The 19,724-nt window shown below is 39.0% G+C and overlaps 3 protein-coding genes across 3 annotated transcripts in view; 1 reads left to right on the forward strand and 2 right to left on the reverse strand.

Moving 5' to 3' along the window:
* Nucleotides 1-1,137: 1,137 nt before the first annotated feature.
* On the forward strand, nt 1,138-9,287 carry LOC141753101 (CLOCK-interacting pacemaker-like). The gene is made up of 4 exons (XM_074611450.1): nt 1,138-1,413; nt 4,486-4,679; nt 4,851-5,026; nt 5,719-9,287. The coding sequence occupies exons 2-4, from the start codon at nt 4,493-4,495 to the stop codon at nt 6,940-6,942; spliced, it is 1,587 nt and encodes a 528-aa protein (XP_074467551.1). The 5' UTR covers nt 1,138-1,413; nt 4,486-4,492; the 3' UTR covers nt 6,943-9,287.
* Nucleotides 9,288-10,880: 1,593 nt separating this feature from the next.
* Nucleotides 10,881-17,204, reverse strand: LOC141752617 (uncharacterized). Its single transcript, XM_074610664.1, has one exon. The coding sequence runs from the start codon at nt 17,202-17,204 to the stop codon at nt 11,889-11,891; it is 5,316 nt and encodes a 1,771-aa protein (XP_074466765.1). The 3' UTR covers nt 10,881-11,888.
* A 694-nt stretch (nt 17,205-17,898) lies between these two features.
* The window catches only part of LOC141753100 (uncharacterized), a 40,741-nt gene continuing 38,915 nt past the window's right edge, over nt 17,899-19,724 (reverse strand). Inside the window, exon 5 of the mRNA XM_074611449.1 lies at nt 17,899-18,922. Within this exon, the coding sequence (XP_074467550.1) occupies nt 18,890-18,922 (33 nt within the window). The 3' untranslated portion in view covers nt 17,899-18,889. The remainder of the gene's footprint in view (nt 18,923-19,724) is intronic.

Here is a 19,724-nt window from a genome sequence, read left to right on the forward strand (position 1 = left end):
AGAGTCTCATAGTACATGTTGTTGTTGTATTGGAGGCTGACTGATCACTGATCAGCTGTTCCTCAGACACACACACACACACACACACATTAATGTGTGAGGCGTTCTCGTTGTATGGGAAATAAAACATATGTCACCTGTGTTTTAAGAATAACTTTAAAACATATTTTGTAGGCTATTTGTCACAGTTGTGGAGTAGATAACTGTATTTGCTGTAGAAATAACCATGTAAATAAAGTCATTAGATGTCTGTGCTGACGTGTTTGAAACCATTTTGCATTTGAATATCAAAACCACCATCAACACTTTTGTGTCACTTTTGCAATGTAAATACTGTAAATCTACTGTATATATTTATATTGCACTATCTCTCTTTTTTATTGTATTATCTTTTATATATTTTATTAGATTTATATTGCACTATCCCTTTTTTTATTGTTTTATCTTTTATATGTTTTATATTTATATTGCACTATCTCTCTTTTTTATTGTATTATCTTTTTTATATTTTTTTATATTTATATTGCACTATCTCTCTTTTTTATTGTATTATCTTTTTTATATTTTTTTATATTTATATTGCACTATCTCTCTTTTTTATTGTATTATCTTTTATATTTTTTTATATTTATATTGCACTATCCCTTTTTTTATTGTTTTATCTTTTTTATATTTTTTTACATTTATATTGCACTATCTCTTTTTTTATTGTATTATCTTTTATATATTTTATTAGATTTATATTGCACTATCCCTTTTTTTATTGTTTTATCTTTTTTATATTTTTTTATATTTATATTGCACTATCCCTTTTTTTATTGTTTTATCTTTTTTATATTTTTTTACATTTATATTGCACTATCTCTTTTTTTATTGTATTATCTTTTTTAGCACCTACGGGATTGTCACAATCTAATTTGGTTATACTACACAATGACAATAAAGGGCTTGAATCTTGAATCTTGAATATTTTTTATTTGATATTTACAACAGCAGCATGAAAGCACCATACTAGAGCTGAACGCACTCCTCACGTGGACTGTCCAACGTCACCGCCTCAACACGTGGCTCTGCACGCGATTGGCCAAACCAGTACAGTTACGTCATCACCAGGTCAAAGAATGGGGGGCGTGGTTTATGCAAATGAGCAGCATGGAGGGTTTCAGTGCATGATGAGACAGACAGAGTGCAGGACCAGAGAGGACAGGACCAGAGAGGACACTCAGTGAGACACTACAGGAGATAACAGCTGCAACATGGAGCAAATTAACTATTTCTCTCGCTTTTCGCTTCATCCTGAAGTCAGGACTGGAGGAATGTAGGTCTGATCATCCCAACAGGAGATGTTCTTCTGTGTTCCTGCTGCTGCAACAGTGAGCTCCTCTCTAACATCCGGGTATCAAACAAGGACAGGTGAGTCAACCTGCTCACCTGCACTTTCAAAGTGTCTTAAAATGTTGTCCTAATGCATGCATTTAAATAATGTGTCATTATACTGCACTATACTCATTTTTAACAGTATCTTCATCTCCTGGTATTTTTATATCTGGTATATATTTTTTTTGTACTTTGCAATACTAACTTTTTTACTGCCTTTTTACTGACATGTTTTGCACTATGGAACTGTGATGCTGGAAACTTGAATTTCCCTCTTGATCAATAAAGTTACTATCTATCTATCTATCTATCTATCTATCTATCTATCTAACAGGCTTAACATGTGCTGCATGCACTTAAATAATGTGTCATGGTCAGGCTGCTGTTATTACAGGCTTAACATGTGTAATTGTCTGAAATATATTAATTATTTATTTTTGTGCTACAAGTTCTTTTAATATGGTCATGGAGCATATATACTGTATATTTGTATTCTGTTGGTGTTATTCCTATGCAAAGGGTAGCTTAGTTTATTTATTAACTAAACTGAGGGCGTTTTATATTTTACTAATTTATTTATTTATTGTGTTGAGTACAATATGTAACAAGAAAAGTTGATTTACATGTATAAAATAGTTTTAAAAAATAGCTCCAACTTCACCATCGACAACATTAACATGCAGCTTACATGTTCATATAAATAAAATAATGACAGCCACTCCTGTATATATGTACACATGGGTACTTTTATGCTGGTAATACATACTTTTACTCAAGTAAAATACTTGTAATGAAGTGTACTTCCAATGTTGTATTGTTACAAGGATCTAAATACCTCCTCCATCAGTATGTGTTGCATTTAGTGTCCTGTAGCAAAAAAAACAACCATGCAATAACAGTTTATTTTAATGTGTTATATCTTCCACTGTGTAATTCTCTGAAATATATTAATTATTTAAAAAAATATATTTTTATGAGAGCTACAAGTTCTTTTAAGATGGTCATGGAGCATATATATACTGTATATTTGTATTGTGTGGGTATCGTTCCTATGCAGAGGGTAGTTTAGTTTATTTATTGACTACACTGAGGGCGTTTTATATTTTAATAATTTATTTATTGTGCTACTTATTTTGTACTGTAATTACCTCGTGCCTTTTCTACCTTTTTTCTTTTCTTAAAGCTGACTCGGGGTAAACTTAGGTGCAAATGGCAAATAAAACTCTTGAATCTTGAATGTTGAGTGTGTGATACAGGCAGTGAATGGGGAGTTATAGTGTATTTACAGCACAGAGCAGCAGCAGTGTATTACATAACAGTGTTGGAGGGGGGTTAAAGGGTTTGTACAGTCTGCCAGGCACCATCTTATCAAATTCCTTCCGCATGTGCATGCTGTCTTGTTTACACAGAGACAACACTAGTCTGTTCATATCAGCTCCACCATAGAGCACATTGTGATGTTACTGTACACCAACTGTCTATCAGTACGACTCAGGTGTAGTTCTCACTGTGCAATATCATTTTCCACTTGTGCAATTTTGTTAATAGTCTGTTTATTGTCAGTACTGTATATACTGCTCCTTTTTTATACTTCCTTCTATTTAAATGATTCATATTTTGTTACACTTTGTTTAGCTCTGTTTTTAACTGTTGGCTGATGCTTCTTGTTTTCTGCACTATCTCCTTTACTGCTGTACACTGCACATTTCCCCACTGCGGGACTAATAAAGGAATATCTTATCTTATCTTATCTTATCTTATCTTATCTTATGTCAAAGACAGTGTTTCTTATTCAAATGATCATATTCCTATTCCTACATCAGCTTATTAATGCTACTCAGTTCACAGTGAAATACCTCAATGAACGTTTTATCTGCCAAATAAAAATGTGAACTATGTTCATATTTAGTTTCTATTAGGACTGTGTATTGGCAAGAATCTGGCGATACGATACATATCGTGATACAGGAGTAGTGATTTAATATATCGAGATATATTGCGATACTGTAAGCAAGGCGATATGTGGAGGTCAGAGGTCAAGGGACCCCTGTGAAAATCGCCAGGCCAGTTTTTCCTGAAGTTTTGGAGCGTTATTTAACCTCCTTCTCGACAAGCTAGTATGACATGGTTGGCTCTGCTTTCATGCCATAATTTGCCACACTGCCATTATTATTGGCACACAGCAGACTGCAGGAGATCCTGAAATTAGCACCGCTGAAGATAGAAGATAGATAGTACTGAAGATAGAATCGATTTTGAATCAGGAATCGTTTTGAATGGAGTTGTGAGCCCAACAATCAAAATCAAATCGAATCGTGAGATACCGGAAGATTCACACCCCTAGATTACTTTCTCAAGCGCAAAATACAACAACAAAACTCACCTGTCTTGTTGCCAACATGTTCTCATCCCAACTCGTCCTAACACGTCCGGCTCTTTGTCAGAACCCCTCGGCGTCACTTTTTCCCTCGCACTGAACACGTGCTAAACGACCTCTCGGCATCACATTTCAGTCGCACTAAACACGTGCTTCATGTTGTGAATTAAACAAAAACATTTAGGATTAGGCAACAAAACCACTTAGTTAAGTTAAGGAGAAAACAACATGGTTGGGCTTAACATTACTACGTTTTTACAGTGAAAACAGAACATGAATGAACAGCTAAAGTGGAAGTGAAACGTAACGCACAAACAAACAGCGGTCTCCTGGATGAAAGCCTTGTGTTTGTTGGTGTCTGTTGCATGTCAGTCACATCTCTTTGCCCCTGTGTCCTGTCTGTCTCTACTCTCTGCCATTATTATATAATCCCAACCAACGGGATTTGATTATCTAACTGTCAAATTTGGGTTAAATGCTGATGTAATTGGATGCTAGCTGAGAGTGGATTTAAAGATGCAGGCCCACTCAACATACATACATTTGGTCCCCATCTTATCAGTTGATTCCAGGTTAATAATTCTGTTGTATTAATATTGTGTTATGATAATGATTCTTGTTCAAAAATGCTCAGCCACCACCTGGTAAACCCAGCAGTACAATCTCTGTCTTTAATATCCAACGCTGTTTATCTCACAGTAACATTTCTTTGTCTGCTTTCATTTTTAAAGATCCAGAATGCCAAAGGAACAGGGGCATTTTGGGGAGCGGGTCGCCCGCAGCACCTCAAAGACCGCCAAGAATAAGAGTAACAGCGACACTCGGCGGGCGTCCCAGGGTGGCACCCACAGGGGGCAATCTGGAATGGGTGTCATGCGCAACCGCAGGCTGCGCTGTGACTCGGAGAAGGACTCTGGGTACTCAGGTGAGCGTTGGCCCATTTGGATGATACCATGGATGTATGAAGATAACCTCACTGACCTCACACTACCCATGATGTTAACAATTCCTTTCCACTGGAAAAGAGTGCAAAAATTATCTGTGTGTTGTGTCCTCTCTATCCTCTCTTACTCTTCGTTCTCCCTCTCCCCCCCAGAGGCCGGCTCAGACTCTGTGCACAACGATGTAGACGACCAGCGCAGCAGTGTGAGCGAACCTCACAGGGAAAGCAGCAAAAGCTCCAACAACCGTGTGAACACCGCAGGCCACAACATGGCTCCTTATGAGGAGCGCACCCCTATTTACGTCATCAAGAACCTGGTGGTCAAGCCGGTGAGATATTCAGTTCTATATAACAACTTGCTTTTTCAGGCATTCTGCTTTTTTGCATCATAAAGAGAGATTGAAATATAATGAATGGGTAGCTCTGTACATTCAGTCACCACTTGATTATTGAAGTATAGCTTCATAGTGTCCTTTATGAGTTGTTGAAAGATCAACAGTAATTATTCTTTAATTGACTAACTGATTGGCATCACAACATATGTATAACTACAGTATTATAACAGTTCAAATGACATTACAAAAACTGGAGAATGACTGCTAAATAAACACATATAGCTGGGGGAGGGCACTAACACCTGTACAATATAATGCAGTCCAATACAGTAGTCCTGGAATATAAAGTGTAGTGTTGATTAATCTGACGATTATTTCCCTAATTTAATTAATCCTAATCTTAATTAATTAATTGTTTTATTAAATGTCAGGAAAAAAAGTGAAAAACGTCCATCAGAGAGCCCTGCAAGTAGCATACAACACAACGGAAACTGTTTCCAGGGGACAATAACAAGTGATCTCTCCGTGGGTTTATCACTGAGAGGCAACACCTGTCTTTTTTGTGTCCTACTGATTATCTCTTCGTGACTTTAACCTCCTCCCTCTCCTCTTTTGCTTTTATCCTTTATTCTGGTCTCTGATCGCTGCTCACATAAAACCCCCCTCCCGACCTCCTGGTGGCGCAGTCTGTACCAGAGCAGCTTCTGCATGGCCCCCTAGTGTGGGGTGGAGGTATGCACAGCCTTACCAATGCCAAAGCGCCCACCCAGCTCTTATTGATCCAACAGCCAACGATGCCTGCCCCATCCTCCTCTACCTCGACTCCTTCATCCAGTCTAGCTGCACCACAGGGTCAAGTTAAGAAAGGAGGCAGCCGCGGCAACCAGAACCACAGCAGAAAGAACTCATATCTGCCCATCCTGAATTCTTACCCTCGCATCGCCCCCCACCCCAGGAAGGAGAGCAATGAGGGCAAGGGTGCCACACGGGTGGAGGGGGTTAAGGAGAGAGGCAGTGAAGGCCAGAGTAAGAGAGTGTGCATTGAGGAAGAGAAGAGAGAGGCTGTACCTCCCACCAGCCACCTCCTGAAGCCCCAGCTGCTGCAGCATAAAGAGGATAGAGTCCATTCCCACTCCGGGTATAAAGGAGGGCACAGCTCCTTCTCCAGTTCATCTCACTTCCCACTGCCGAGCCATGCTTCCTCCATCACCCAACACAGTTCCAACAACAGCCAACAAAGCTTTGGCTCCAACAGCTTGGACTCCCCCTCCGTCTCCAGCTCCCAGACACCCTCACCACCTTCTTCCTCCGACTCCCCCCCATCCTCCTCTCCTCCCTCTTCATATTGCTCTTCCTCCACGGCTCACAGCCCGTACCGCCCGGCTCCGGACAGCTCGTCCACGCGCCATCGCCGTTTCCTCAACACGGCCGAGATCCTGAACCAGTCGGGCCTGCTGGCCATCACGCTACGCACCAAGGAGCTGCTGAAGCAGAACGCCGACACGGAGAGAGAAATCGACCAGCTCCGTCAGCACACCCATCTCCTGTGCCAGGTGGCCCAGGTCAGCCAGAACGGGTGCAACAAAGGTTCGGACGGCCTTGACAACCTCCTCCTGGCCATGACCGAGTCAGGCTGCTACCCCAACTTATACTTAAATCAACAAAGCAGCAGCCACCAACAGAACATAAGAACCACTAAGACTCACAGCAGCATGGATGATGGAACATCACCACCGTCTCCACTGTTTGCCCCCTCGCCAGACAGACTGGCTGACGGTCCTCTGGACCTCATGTCCTCCTCCCCCTCTGTTTCTTTTCCCAGGTCTCTCCCCAAAGCAGTCATGGACAAGGACTACAGTGATCTCACTATGTTTCTAGAGAGTTCAACACACAATGATTATCTCCTCTAGTTTCCTGGAGGAGAGGACGTGGATCTGTAATGACTGGCAGGGTAACGTGTGGACCTAGCAATACAGGAGAGCATGGGTTTTGTTTGAATTGTGCAAAATGTCTTAGTGTATAACTGGATATGACTAGGTGAAAGGGTGGAATGGTGGTTTTCTTATCCAAAATGTAATGTGTGGTTTAAAGTTGAACATGATAGATATATTTTCCTACTTTGTAGTCAGGGATTTGCTTATTATCCAGGTGCCCATTTGTCATTTGTATTTTTGCCTTCTGTGGACAGGCCTGTCAATCAGGTGGTCACAATCACAGTCAGCGATGGATGTCCAACATGTGACAAGAAGCAGTCAGAAAACTGAAACATGTTTACGGAGAAATAGAAAACATGAGTTGTGCACCGTTGCCATCACCACTCTGGTCTGTCGAGTCCCAGCATTTATATTCTGATAACAGCCTTTTGCTTCTCAGAGTTTGACAGAAGAAAATATCATTACACACAGGTGCTGACAGACGTTCAGTGGATATTACAGCATTTTACAATTGCTTTGGCGCAGCTTTCACAAAGTTTAATTGTGCAATACTCTTAATGTAAAGAGACATTTCAAATTGGTCCCTTTAAACACAGAATGCTGTCCTTACATACGGAGTAAAAACACATGTTACGCCTCAGATTACAGATACCTCATGTAAGCACAAGTGTGGAATGGAACATGTGTTTGCAAGCATTTCTCCTTATTTTAAAGCTGCAGTAGGCAGAATGTTTTTGGCATTATTGGGCAAAAATTCCATAATAACCTTTCAGCGTATTGTAATTCAAGTGTTCTGAGAGAAAACTAGACCTCTGCACCTCCTCATGGCTCTGTTTCCAGGCTTTAGAAAATCTAGCCTGTGACGGGAGACTTTGACCAATCACAGGTCATTTCAGAGAGAGAGAGCGTTCCTATTGGCTGTGCTCCGGCTGGTGGGCGGTGCTTGGTATTTCCACAACAGATCTCAACATGGCTGCCGGGTCACAAACTTTCTCATTTTACAGCTAAACCGTGCACTACAAGATGATTCTGAGAACATCTGAGGAGAGAAATAGGCATTACAGTAACAGAATATGGATTCATATTTGATCAGCGCTGCCTAGTTTGACCGTTTGATCGGAGTACGTGAGTGATGTAACAGATGATGTTTGATATATTGAATAAAAAACAACAGAAACAGTAAACTAATGCAGTGAAGAACATTCTGAATCATCCTTTTATCTTGTATGAATGTAGATTGTATGAATCAGACTCACACTATTGTTCTATATTTCAGTAATACAGCATATTCAAATTTTCAAAAGTTATTATTACTCTGCATCATTTCAAATGCTGACATCTGCATGAATTGCACATTTTGTTTCTTGTATCAAAATTGATGAATTTACGACTGCAGACTTTTGATCTTGATGTTTAACAGAATTATTTGATCGCCATTTTATTTTAAATTAAAATTAGATTTAATTTGTTGTGATGCTCAGATAAACTCATTGACGTAGTCATTTTCGATGCAGATGTTTTGTCTGCATCTTTTGTGTGCTATGGGAGATTTTGAGACCATAGCTTTTAGAGTTTTGCAAATTTTTTTGTTAAATTTGAGCCAAAGCAATTCTAAAATGTTGTAATTAAAGCATTATGGGGCAGTTCAGGTTAAATAAGACAGCACCCTCTGTGCGGAATAGAAAAGATATGCTTGTTTTCCATGCTGGGAATTCAGGATTTTGTCACTTAACATATGATTAGTCAGATCAGATGTGATCTGTTTTAATGACTTATGCATGTTACATACTGTATGTTCACATTATAAGTGCACACACAGTACAGTTGTCCATTGGACCTCCATATGTGGCTTTTTGAGATTTGGCTGAAGTGCAAAGCAATGCACTAAAAATAGACATGGGTTAGATCTGTGGAAGTGTCCGGGGGTCATCAGGTACAGGCATGTGTCGAACTGAATATTTACACGTGCTCATGTTCACTTGGGACATCCTGTGTGACAGGACTCTGGATCATGACATATTACACTGTAGTTATACTCCATGTATTACTGAATCATATTCTAATAGTGGTATGGTCTTGCTTGGCAGCGCATTATTGTGGTTTATTTGCTTTTTTTTGTGTGTGTGTACAGATCTTTGATGTATTAGCTTATAAACACGCTTTTGCTTATTTATTACAATTACATTGAATTAATGATTGATTGTAGATGTGGGACACACGTCATATTCAGATATCTGGCAAAAGAAATGGACCTTTTTCACATGCTCTTGAACACAACCTTAAACAATAAATCTCCTCGGACTCACTCATTGGCACATCTATTGATATTTATATCTATTGTCTTTTGTCATGTTATTGTTAACTTTGGCCCAACAGGATCTAATCTTCACTGAAGATTGGAGACATGGAACCCATCAGGAATTCAGCATCCAGCGTCAGGTGAGGAAAAAAAACACAAAATGCTTTATGCTCAATATCACATGAGCTTAAGGTTTGAGATTCAACTTGAGAAAAATCAGTTCATGACATAATATTGACCTTTTCCAAAAAGCCAGGAATGAACAGCTGTCAGGAAGTTGTGCGGTTACTGTACAGTCATCTCACACAAGCCAGACGGCTTCATGCCAGAGCATATCTGCTGCAGCATCGGTAGGATGCGGACAGATGAGTGCAAGATAATGGCACTGACACAGGGCTCTGCAACCTGCAGCTCCGGAGCCACATGCGGCTCTTTAGCTCCTCGCCAGTGGCTCCCTGTGGAGTTTTTAAAATGGAAATGAATAACTGTTTATTGTTTACTTTTTTTCTCATAAAGTTATGACTTTATGTTCGTTAAAGTTATGACTTTATTCTTGAAATCTCCGATTTTGTTTTCCCTCAATTTGCCTAAAATGTCTCTTTTAATGGTAAAGGTTGCTGACCCCTGCCCTAACAGATATAAAATTGAACCGTCAGCTCATGTGAGGTAATGTCGCCCCCTCCTGGTGGAGCTAGTAAATCACCTCTTACTTACAGATTGTTCCTACAGATCTGCCACGGTACCAATCGGACAAAATCTGTAAACAAACAGGAGGGAAGTTACAAATGTCACAAGGCCCACAAATGCACAGAAAGCGATCTGCAAATGCGCAAATAGCATTCCACGTGTAGAAATAGATGCACAAATGCATGTTTATCACTTTACATGTAAACCTTAAAATATATATTTACAGAGTAAGTTATGTGTATTTGCAAATCGCCCTGTATTTTTGTAGATGTGACTTTACACAACACAAATACAAAAATACATGTTTGTGGATAGTGAAATATTTGCAGATCATGGTACACATTTGTGGAATGTCTTCTGTGGATTACAACTAATAAAGTCCAATAAAAACTTCCATACATGTCTCATTCATGCATGTTACTAACTTGATTTCTTCCCCAGAGTCTTTGTGCTTTCTCGTCTCGCAGGTATCCATGGATCGGGGTTACATCTGCTGCCGCATCTGCTGCCTGCTTGAGACCCACTGGTACCATCATTATTATTAGCCTTTTTATTATTATTAGTATTAGTTATATTTCTATTATTATTACAGCTATTAATTCCGATAGTTGTATTATCACTCTTTTACATCCGCTGCTATTGATTTTTGTTATAAGTCCTATTTGTATTAGTTCTTACAGCTGCTGTGCTATTATTGTGGTTGCTGTATCTCTCTCTCTGCAATGTTTGATTAGCTTTGTCACTATTTTCAGTGTCCTAGACACTTTTTCTTTGACACAGGATTGTATTTCAGTGGTTGTAATTCCCTTGTTTGAACTTTGTAAACAAATGGTTGGCAATGGTAGTGCACAGTAGTAGACTGATATAAGTTATGTTAATGTTAATAACAAGCAGCTTGTAATACAAGTAAATAAATACACACGGAAAATGTTGTAATGATGTGGATCATTTTATTTGACAAAGAAAGGTTTGTTAAAAAAAAAAAATTACTTAACGCATGCATTTGTGTATATTAAGCTCAAAGCGAAAGTTCAGACAGGAAAACCCTTTTTACACGCTTTCATTCACAACCTTTCTGTCTCTTATCTCTACTGGCTCCTACTCTATCAGCCAACATCAGTGTCTAGACTCCAGGGGGAATATACCTAATCTCATCACGGCATCACCACCTCCTTTTATATACTACGTCACGATGAACTCTAATCGCTAAAGACTTCGTACTATTCTTCTTATCATGCATGATGTAATAAATTATTGTTCAATCGATACGTGGTCTCTCCTGATTGAATTACATTTAAGCATAAAAGTTCACAGAGCTGTCTTCCCACAGAACTTTCCCAGGTGGAACTCATTTATGCCTCCTTATTACATAGCTTAATTTTCATTTATTTATTGTTTATTTTTTAACATTTGATATGTGAATGCTTTATTTAGTTATAGTTTAAGTTTTTGTAAAATAATGAAATTGTAACATAACATGGTAAATATATTAATACTTTAAAAGACAAGCAAGAAAAAAACAAACCAGCAGCAGCAACAACAAAAATGGTGTCAACTTCTTCAACATTTAAGATGCTGTGATTAAGTGAAAATTGGTGCTCAAGTTTAATACATCTGTTTGATATTGCAATACGGACTGAGGTTTCACAAACGGCAAAAATGAAAATTAAGCAATCACTCTTAAAAAGTACACTATTAAATCTTATTTCGCAAACCAACAAATAATTGATTTTTACATATGCAAACAAACATGTTTCGATAGTGGTGCCACTAAAGGTAAAGCATTTTTCAAGACACAAAAGCCTCACATATTTTATTAACCTGTTTCAAAATGTTTAGTTGTTATCTTTGTATTGCAAGTGATTAAGCCAAATACTTGTTTAAGAAAACTAAAAATTATAATATTTCAAATGTATTCAAGAAACATTCAAATTCATCATGACAGATTGCAGACTTGCTTGCAGCAGGCACAGGGTTGGCAGCAGCATCGACGGCAGTAATGCCGGAGCTGACCGAGGAGTCCACTGGATGTCTCTGGAGCTGCTTCGGTTTCTTCTACCTTCTCCTGCTCTTGATCCCCTGTGGTCATATCGACTTGCGTTGTTTGATTAGCTTTGTCACTAGTTGTCAGCGTCCTAGACACTTTTTCTTTGACACAGAGTTTGTCAATCTCGCTGAGCATCTGAACCTTAAGTTGTTGGAGCTCTGTGTATTTTTCATCGAGCGTTGTACGGTCTCTCTCGCTGTCATTTTGGAATGTCATATCCTTACTGACTCCTTGTTTCAGCTTCTTCTCCAATGGTTCCTTTTCTTTCTGTAACCATGTTCTCTTAACAAACTGATTGATCACCGATAGTCTTTTCTCCAGGTTGTTTCTCTTCTCATGGCTCTTGCGCTTCATCTGATCAATCTCCTTCCGTTTCATTTTAGTGTCTTTCCAGATCTTTCGCAGACAATCTCTTTTTGACATTTCCTCGTGTGTAGAATCATCTTGCTCTGAAGCCGACTCGGGCAGTACTGCAAGCTTCTGTTTCGGTTCATTTTTCACTTCTTCATCCTCCGTTAGCGTCAGCAGACCTTCCCTCTCAGTTTTCAAGTATTTACCTTTTCTTTCAAGATCATGTTCATCTCCCTCTGACTTCCCCTGAACTTCGTCAGTCTGGATCGCTACATCTGACACCAGAACAACCTTCTCACGTTCAAACTCTTTAAGTTTATTCAAATACTGTTCCTCGGCATCTTGCTCCAGTGGCCATACTTTTACAACCTCGGTTTGTACGGCCTTGTCAAACTTCAATGTCACCATGTGTTTCTCCACTTTTTCTATCAGGTCATAATAACCAGTGATTTTATTTTTCTGTTTCTCGAGTTCATCACCCTTGTGTTGCAGTATTGAGTTCAGTTGAAGGATGTTTTCATATTTCTGCCCTAATCTGTCCATATTGTTTGTAAAGATTTCATGTCTCCTTTGATTCAGCTGGTTGAGTTTTGATCTCAGATTTCCCATGGATTTCATTAACCTGGTGAGCCGGTCCTCTCTTATTTTCATCTCAGACAGTTCTCCTTCCATCCTTTTCATTTCATTTAACATTTCTCTCTCACTAATAGTTGTCTTCATTTGATGCGGTTGTTCTTTCTCTCTGTTTATCTCATCAAACTGACTGTCTGCATGTTCTGTCTTCTTTTGTAGCTCACGCTTTGTGATTTCCAATTTGCCTGTTTCCTCTTTTACATCTTGTTTCTCTTGTTCCAACATGTCTCTTTGTTTCAGGATGTCAGACCTCATCAGCTCCAAGTCCAGTTTCTCTTTGTTCATCATCTCACTCTCTCTATCCAGATCCTTTCTGTCTTGCTTCAGCTCTGCCTCCAGTTTGTTAAGATCTTGTTTGTCCAACTCAAACTTCTGCTTCCATTGATGTTCCATGTCTTCTCTCTGGATGACCATGTCTGACAGTATAGTTTTTAGACTTTTCCTTTCTCCCTCCAACAGCTCAGTGATATGAGCAATGTTTTCTCTCTGTACATCTAGAGCTGTGAGCTTTTGTTCCAACATAGTGTACAGCATTACTACATCTTCATTGTTCGTTTGTAATTTTTCCATTTTCTTTTTCATGTCTTCACTCATCCTTTCATTCAGCTGTTGAAGTTTTTCCCTCAGAGTTTCAACTGATTTCATTTTATTCAAGAGTTGATCTTCTCTTATTTTCAGCTCAGACCTTTCTCCTTCCATTCTGTCCTTTTCATTGTCAAGCATCGGTCTGTCCATGTCAATACTACTCCTCCTCTGATTGAGTTGTTCTCTATCTCCACTGATGGTGTTCATGGCAGCTTCAATCTCTTCTTTCTTCTTGTTGAGATCCTTCCTAAAAACATCCAGTTCTTCTCTTTCTGCCAATACACTGTTCTTACTGGTTTCCAGTTCTTGTGTTAGTCTTTTGAACTCGTCTTCTTTGAGTTCTTGTGCTTCTTGTTTTAAGGTATTCGTTTTCATGACGTTCTCAAGTTTGTCTCTTTCTGTCTGAAGCTGAAGGGTCAGATCTTTAATGTTGCTTTTCTCTCTGTTGATCTCATCAAACTGACTGTCTGCATGTTCTGTCTTCTTTTGTATCTCACACTTTGTGATTTCCAAGTTGTTTCTTTCCTCTTTTACATCTTGTTTCTCTTGTTCTAATATGTCTCTTTGTTTCAGGATGTCAGACCTCATCAGCTCCAAGTCCAGTTTCTCTTTGTTCATCATCTCACTCTCTGTGTCCAGATACTCTCTGTCTTGCTTCAGCTCTGCCTTTAATTTGTTGAGATCTTGTTTGTCCAACTCAGACTTCTGCTTCCATTGATGTTCATTCTCTTCCCTCTGGATGACCATGTCTGACAGTATAGTTTTCAGACTTTTCTTTTCTCCCTCCAACAGCTCAGTGAAACAAGCCATGTTTTCTCTTTGTACATCTAGAGCTGTGAGCTTTTGTTCCAACACAGCGTACAGCATTACTACATCTTCATTGTTTTGTTGTAATCTATCCATTTTCATTTTCATGTCTTCTTGCATCTTTTCATTCAGCTGTATAAGTTTTTCCCTCAGAGTTTCAACTGATTTCATTTTATTTAAGAGTTGATCTTCTCTTATTTTTTGCTCAGACTTTTCTTCTTCCATTCTGTCCTTTTCATTGTCAAGCATCCGTCTGTCCATGTCAGTACTACTCTTCATCTGATTGAGTTGTTCTCTCTCTATACTGATGGTGTTCATGGCAGCTTCAACCTCTTCTCTCTTCTTGTTGAGATCCTTCCTCAAAACATCCAGTTCTTCTTTTTCTGCCAGTGCACTGTTCTTACTGGTTTCCAGTTCTTGTGTTTGTCTTTTGAACTCATCTTCCTTGAGTTCTTTCTTCATGACTTTCTCTAGTTTGTCTCTTTCTGTCTGAAGCTGAAGGGTCAGATCTTTAATATTGCTTTTCTCTCTGTTTATCTCATCAAACTGACTGTCTGCATGTTCTGTCTTCTTTTGTAGCTCACACTTTGTGATTTCCAAGTTGTTTCTTTCCTCTTTTACGTCTTGTTTCTCTCCTTCTAATATGTCTCTTTGTTTCAGGATGTCAGACCGCATCAGCTCCAAGTCCAGTTTCTCTTTGTTCATCGTCTCACTCTCTCTATCCAGATCCTCTCTGTCTTGCTTCAGCTCTGCCTTTAATTTGTTAAGATCTTGTTTGTCCAACTCAGACTTCGGCTTCCACTGTTTTTCCATGTCTTCTCTCTTGATGACCATGTCTGACAGTATAGTTTTTAGACTTTTCCTTTCTCCCTCTAACAGCTCAGTGATATGAGCCATGTTTTCTCTCTGTACATCTAGAGCTGTGAGCTTCTGTTCCAACACAGCGTACAGCATTACTACATCTTCATTGTTTGTTTGTAATCTTTCCATTTTCTTGTTCATGTCTTCACTCATCCTTTCATTCAGCTGTATAAGTTTTTCCCTGAGAGTTTCAACTGATTTCATTTTATTCAAGAGTTGATCTTCTCTTATTTTTTGCTCAGACCTTTCTCCTTCCACTCTGTCCTTTTCATTGTCAAGCATCCGTCTGTCCATGTCAGTACTACTCTTCATCTGACTGAGTTGTTCTCTCTCTCCACTGATGTTGTTCATGGCAGCTTCAACATCTTCTTTCTCTTCGTTGAGTTCCTTCCTCAAAACATCCAGTTCTTCTCTTTCTGCCAGTACACTGTTCTTACTGGTTTCCAGTTCTTGTGTTATTCTTTTCAACTCGTCTTCTTTGAGCTCTTGTTCTTCTTGTTTTAAGGTATTCGTTTTCCTGACGTTCTCAAATTGATCTCTTTCTGTCTGAACTTGAATGGCCAGCTCTTCAATGTTGCTTTTCTCTCTGTTTATCTTATCAAACTGACTGTCTGCATGTTCTGTCTTCTTTTGTAGCTCACACTTTGTGATCTCCAATTTGTCTCTTTCTTCTTTTACATCTTGTTCTTTTTGTTCCAACATGTCTCTTTGTTTCAGGATGTCAGACCTCATAATTTCCAAGTCCAGTTTCTCTTTGTTCATCATCTCACTCTCTCTATCCAGATCCTCTCTGTCTTGCTTCAGCTCTGCCTTCAGTTGGTTAAGATCTTGTTTGTCCAACTCAATCTTCTGCTTCCATTGATGTTCATTCTCTTCTCTCTGGATGACCATGTCTGACAGTATAGTTTTCAGACTTTTCTTTTCTCCCTCCAACAGCTCAGTGAAACAAGCCATGTTTTCTCTCTGTACATCTAGAGCTGTGAGCTTTTGTTCCAACACAGCGTACAGCATTACTACATCTTCATTGTTTTGTTGTAATCTATCCATTTTCATTTTCATGTCTTCTTGCATCTTTTCATTCAGCTGTTTGAGTTTTTCCCTCAGAGTTTCAACTGATTTCATTTTATTCAAGAGTTGATCTTCTCTTATTTTCAGCTCAGACCTTTCTCCTTCCATTCTGTCCTTTTCATTGTCAAGCATCCGTCTGTCCATGTCAGTACTACTCTTCATCTGATTGAGTTGTTCTCTCTCTCCACTGATGGTGTTCATGGCAGCTTCAACCTCTTCTCTCTTCTTGTTGAGATCCTTCCTCAAAACATCCAGTTCTTCTCTTTCTTCTAGCATGATGATCCTGTTGTTTAGCAGTTCTTGTGTTTGTTTCTTTATCTCAGCATCTTTGAGCTGTTGTTCTTTTTGTTTCAAAGCAATAATTTCCATCACATTCTGAACTTTGTCTCTTTCTGTCTGAACATGAAGGGCTAGCTCTTTAATATTGCTTTTCTCTCTGTTTATCTGAGTCATTGTGATTTGAAGCTCATCTTTTCCCTCTTTCAGTTCTTGTCTGTGTTGCTCTTGTTTTAAGATAATCGTTTTCATGACGTTCTCAAGTTTGTCTCTTTCTGTCTGAAGCTGAAGGGCCAGCTCTTCAATGTTGCTTTTCTCTCTGTTTATCTCATCAAACTGACTGTCTGCATGTTCTGTCTTCTTTTGTAGCTCACACTTTGTGATCTCCAATTTGTCTCTTTCTTCTTTTACATCTTGTTCCTTTTGTTCTAATATGTCTCTTTGTTTCAGGATGTCAGACCTCATCATTTCCAAGTACAGTTTCTCTTTGTTCATCGTTTCACTCTCTCTATCCAGATCCTCTCTGTCTTGCTTCAGCTCTGCTTTCAGTTTGTTAAGATTTTGTTTGTCCAACTCAAACTTCTGCTTCCATTGATGTTCATTCTCTTCTCTCTGGATGACCATGTCTGACAGTATAGTTTTCAGACTTTCCCTTTCTCCCTCCAACAGCTCAGTGAAACAAGCCATGTTTTCTCTCTGTACATCTAGAGCTGTGAGCTTTTGTTCCAACACAGTGTACAGCATTACTATATCTTCATTGTTCGTTTGTAATCTTTCCATTTTCTTTTTCATGTCTTCACTCATCCTTTCATTCAGCTGTATAAGTTTTTCCCTCAGAGTTTCAACTGATTTCATTTTATTCAAGAGTTGATCTTCTCTTATTTTCAGTTCAGACCTTTCTCCTTCCATTCTGTCCTTTTCATTGTCAAGCATCCGTCTGTCCATGTCAGTACTACTCTTCATCTGATTGAGTTGTTCTCTCTCTCCACTGATGGTGTTCATGGCAGCTTCAACATCTTCTTTCTCTTTGTTGAGTTCCTTCCTCAAAACATCCAGTTCTTCTCTTTCTGCCAATACACTGTTCTTACTGGTTTCCAGTTCTTGTGTTACACGTTTGAACTCATCTTCCTTGAGTTCTTTCTTCATGACTTTCTCTAGTTTGTTTCTTTCTGTCTGCAGCTGAAGGGTCAGATCTTTAATTTTGCTTTTCTCTCTGTTTATCTCATCAAACTGACTGTCTGCATGTTCTGTCTTCTTTTGTAGCTCACACTTTGTGATCTCCAATTTGTCTCTTTCTTCTTCTTTTACATCTTGTTCCTTTTGCTCTAATATGTCTCTTTGTTTCAGGATGTCAGACCTCATCATTTCCAAGTCCAGTTTCTCTTTGTTCATCGTTTCACTCTCTCTATCCAGATCCTCTCTGTCTTGCTTCAGCTCTGCCTTTAACTTGTTAAGATCTTGTTTGTCAAACTCAAACTTCTGCTTCCATTGATGTTCCATGTCTTCTCTCTTGATGACCATGTCTGACAGTGTAGTTTTTAGACTTTTCCTTTCTCTCTCCAACAGCTCAGTGATACGAGCCATGTTTTCTCTCTGTACATCTAGAGCTGTGAGCTTCTGTTCCAACACAGCGTACAGCATTACTACATCTTCATTGTTTTGTTGTAATCTTTCCATTTTCTTTTTCATGTCTTCTTGCATTCTCTCATTCAGCTGTTGAAGTTTTTCCCTCACAGTTTCAACTGATTTCATTTTATTCAAGAGTTGATCTTCTCTTATTTTCAGCTCAGACTTTTCTCCTTCCATTCTGTTCTTTTCATTGTGAATCATCAGTCTGTCCATGTCAGTACTACTCTTCATCTGATTGAGTTGTTCTCTCTCTCCACTGATGGTGTTCATGGCAACTTCAACCTCATCTCTCTTCTTGTTGAGATCCTTTCTCAAAACATTCAGTTCTTCTCTTTCTGCCAATACACTGTTCTTACTGGTTTCCAGTTCTTGTGTTAGTCTTTTGAACTCGTCTTCTTTGAGTTCTTGTTCTTCTTGTTTTACGGTATTCGTTTTCATGACGTTCTCAAGTTTTTCTCTTTCTGTCTGAAGCTGAAGGGTCAGATCTTTAATGTTGCTTTTCTCTCTGTTTATCTCATCAAACTGACTGTCTACATGTTCTGTCTTCTTTTGTAGCTCACAGTTTGTGATTTCGATGTTATTTCTTTCGTCTTTTACGTCTTGTTTCTCTTGTTCTAATATGTCTCTTTGTTTCAGGATGTCAGACCTCATCAGCTCCAAGTCCAGTTTCTCTTTGTTCATCATCTCACTCTCTCTATCCAGATCCTCTCTGTCTTGCTTCAGCTCTGCCTTCAGTTTGTTAAGATCTTGTTTGTCCAACTCAGACTTCTGCTTCCATTGATGTTCATTCTCTTCTCTCTGGATGACCATGTCTGACAGTGTAGTTTTTAGAAGTTTCCTTTCTCCCTCCAACAGCTCAGTGCAACGAGCCATGTTTTCTCTCTGTACATCTAGAGCTGTGAGCTTTTTTTCCAACACAGCGTACAGCATTACTACATCTTCATTGTTCGTTTGTAATCTTTCCATTTTCTTTCTCATGTCTTCTTGCATCCTTACATTCAGCTGTTGAAGTTTTTCCCTCAGACTTTCAACCGACTTCATTTTATTCAGGAATTCACCTTCTCTTATTTTCAGATCAGACCTTTCTCCTTCCACTCTGTCCTTTTCTTTGTCAAGCATCCGTCTGTCCATGTCAGTACTACTCTTCATCTGATTGAGTTGTTCTCTCTCTCCACTGATGGTGTTCATGGCAGCTTCAACCTCATCTCTCTTCTTGTTGAGATCCTTCCTCAAAACATCCAGTTCTTCACTTTCTGCCAATACACTGTTCTTACTGGTTTCCAGTTCTTGTGTTATTCTTTTCAACTCGTCTTCTTTGAGCTCTTGTTCTTCTTGTTTTAAGGTATTTGTTTTCCTGACGTTCTCAAATTGATCTCTTTCTGTCTGAACTTGAAGGGCCAGCTCTTCAATGTTGCTTTTCTCTCTGTTTATCTCATCAAACTGACTGTCTGCTTGTTCTGCATTCTTTTGTAGCTCACACTTTGTGATCTCCAATTTGTCTCTTTCTTCTTTTAC

Source organism: Sebastes fasciatus, chromosome 16 (genome assembly GCF_043250625.1).
Source record: "Sebastes fasciatus isolate fSebFas1 chromosome 16, fSebFas1.pri, whole genome shotgun sequence".
Classification (NCBI taxonomy): domain Eukaryota; kingdom Metazoa; phylum Chordata; class Actinopteri; order Perciformes; family Sebastidae; genus Sebastes; species Sebastes fasciatus.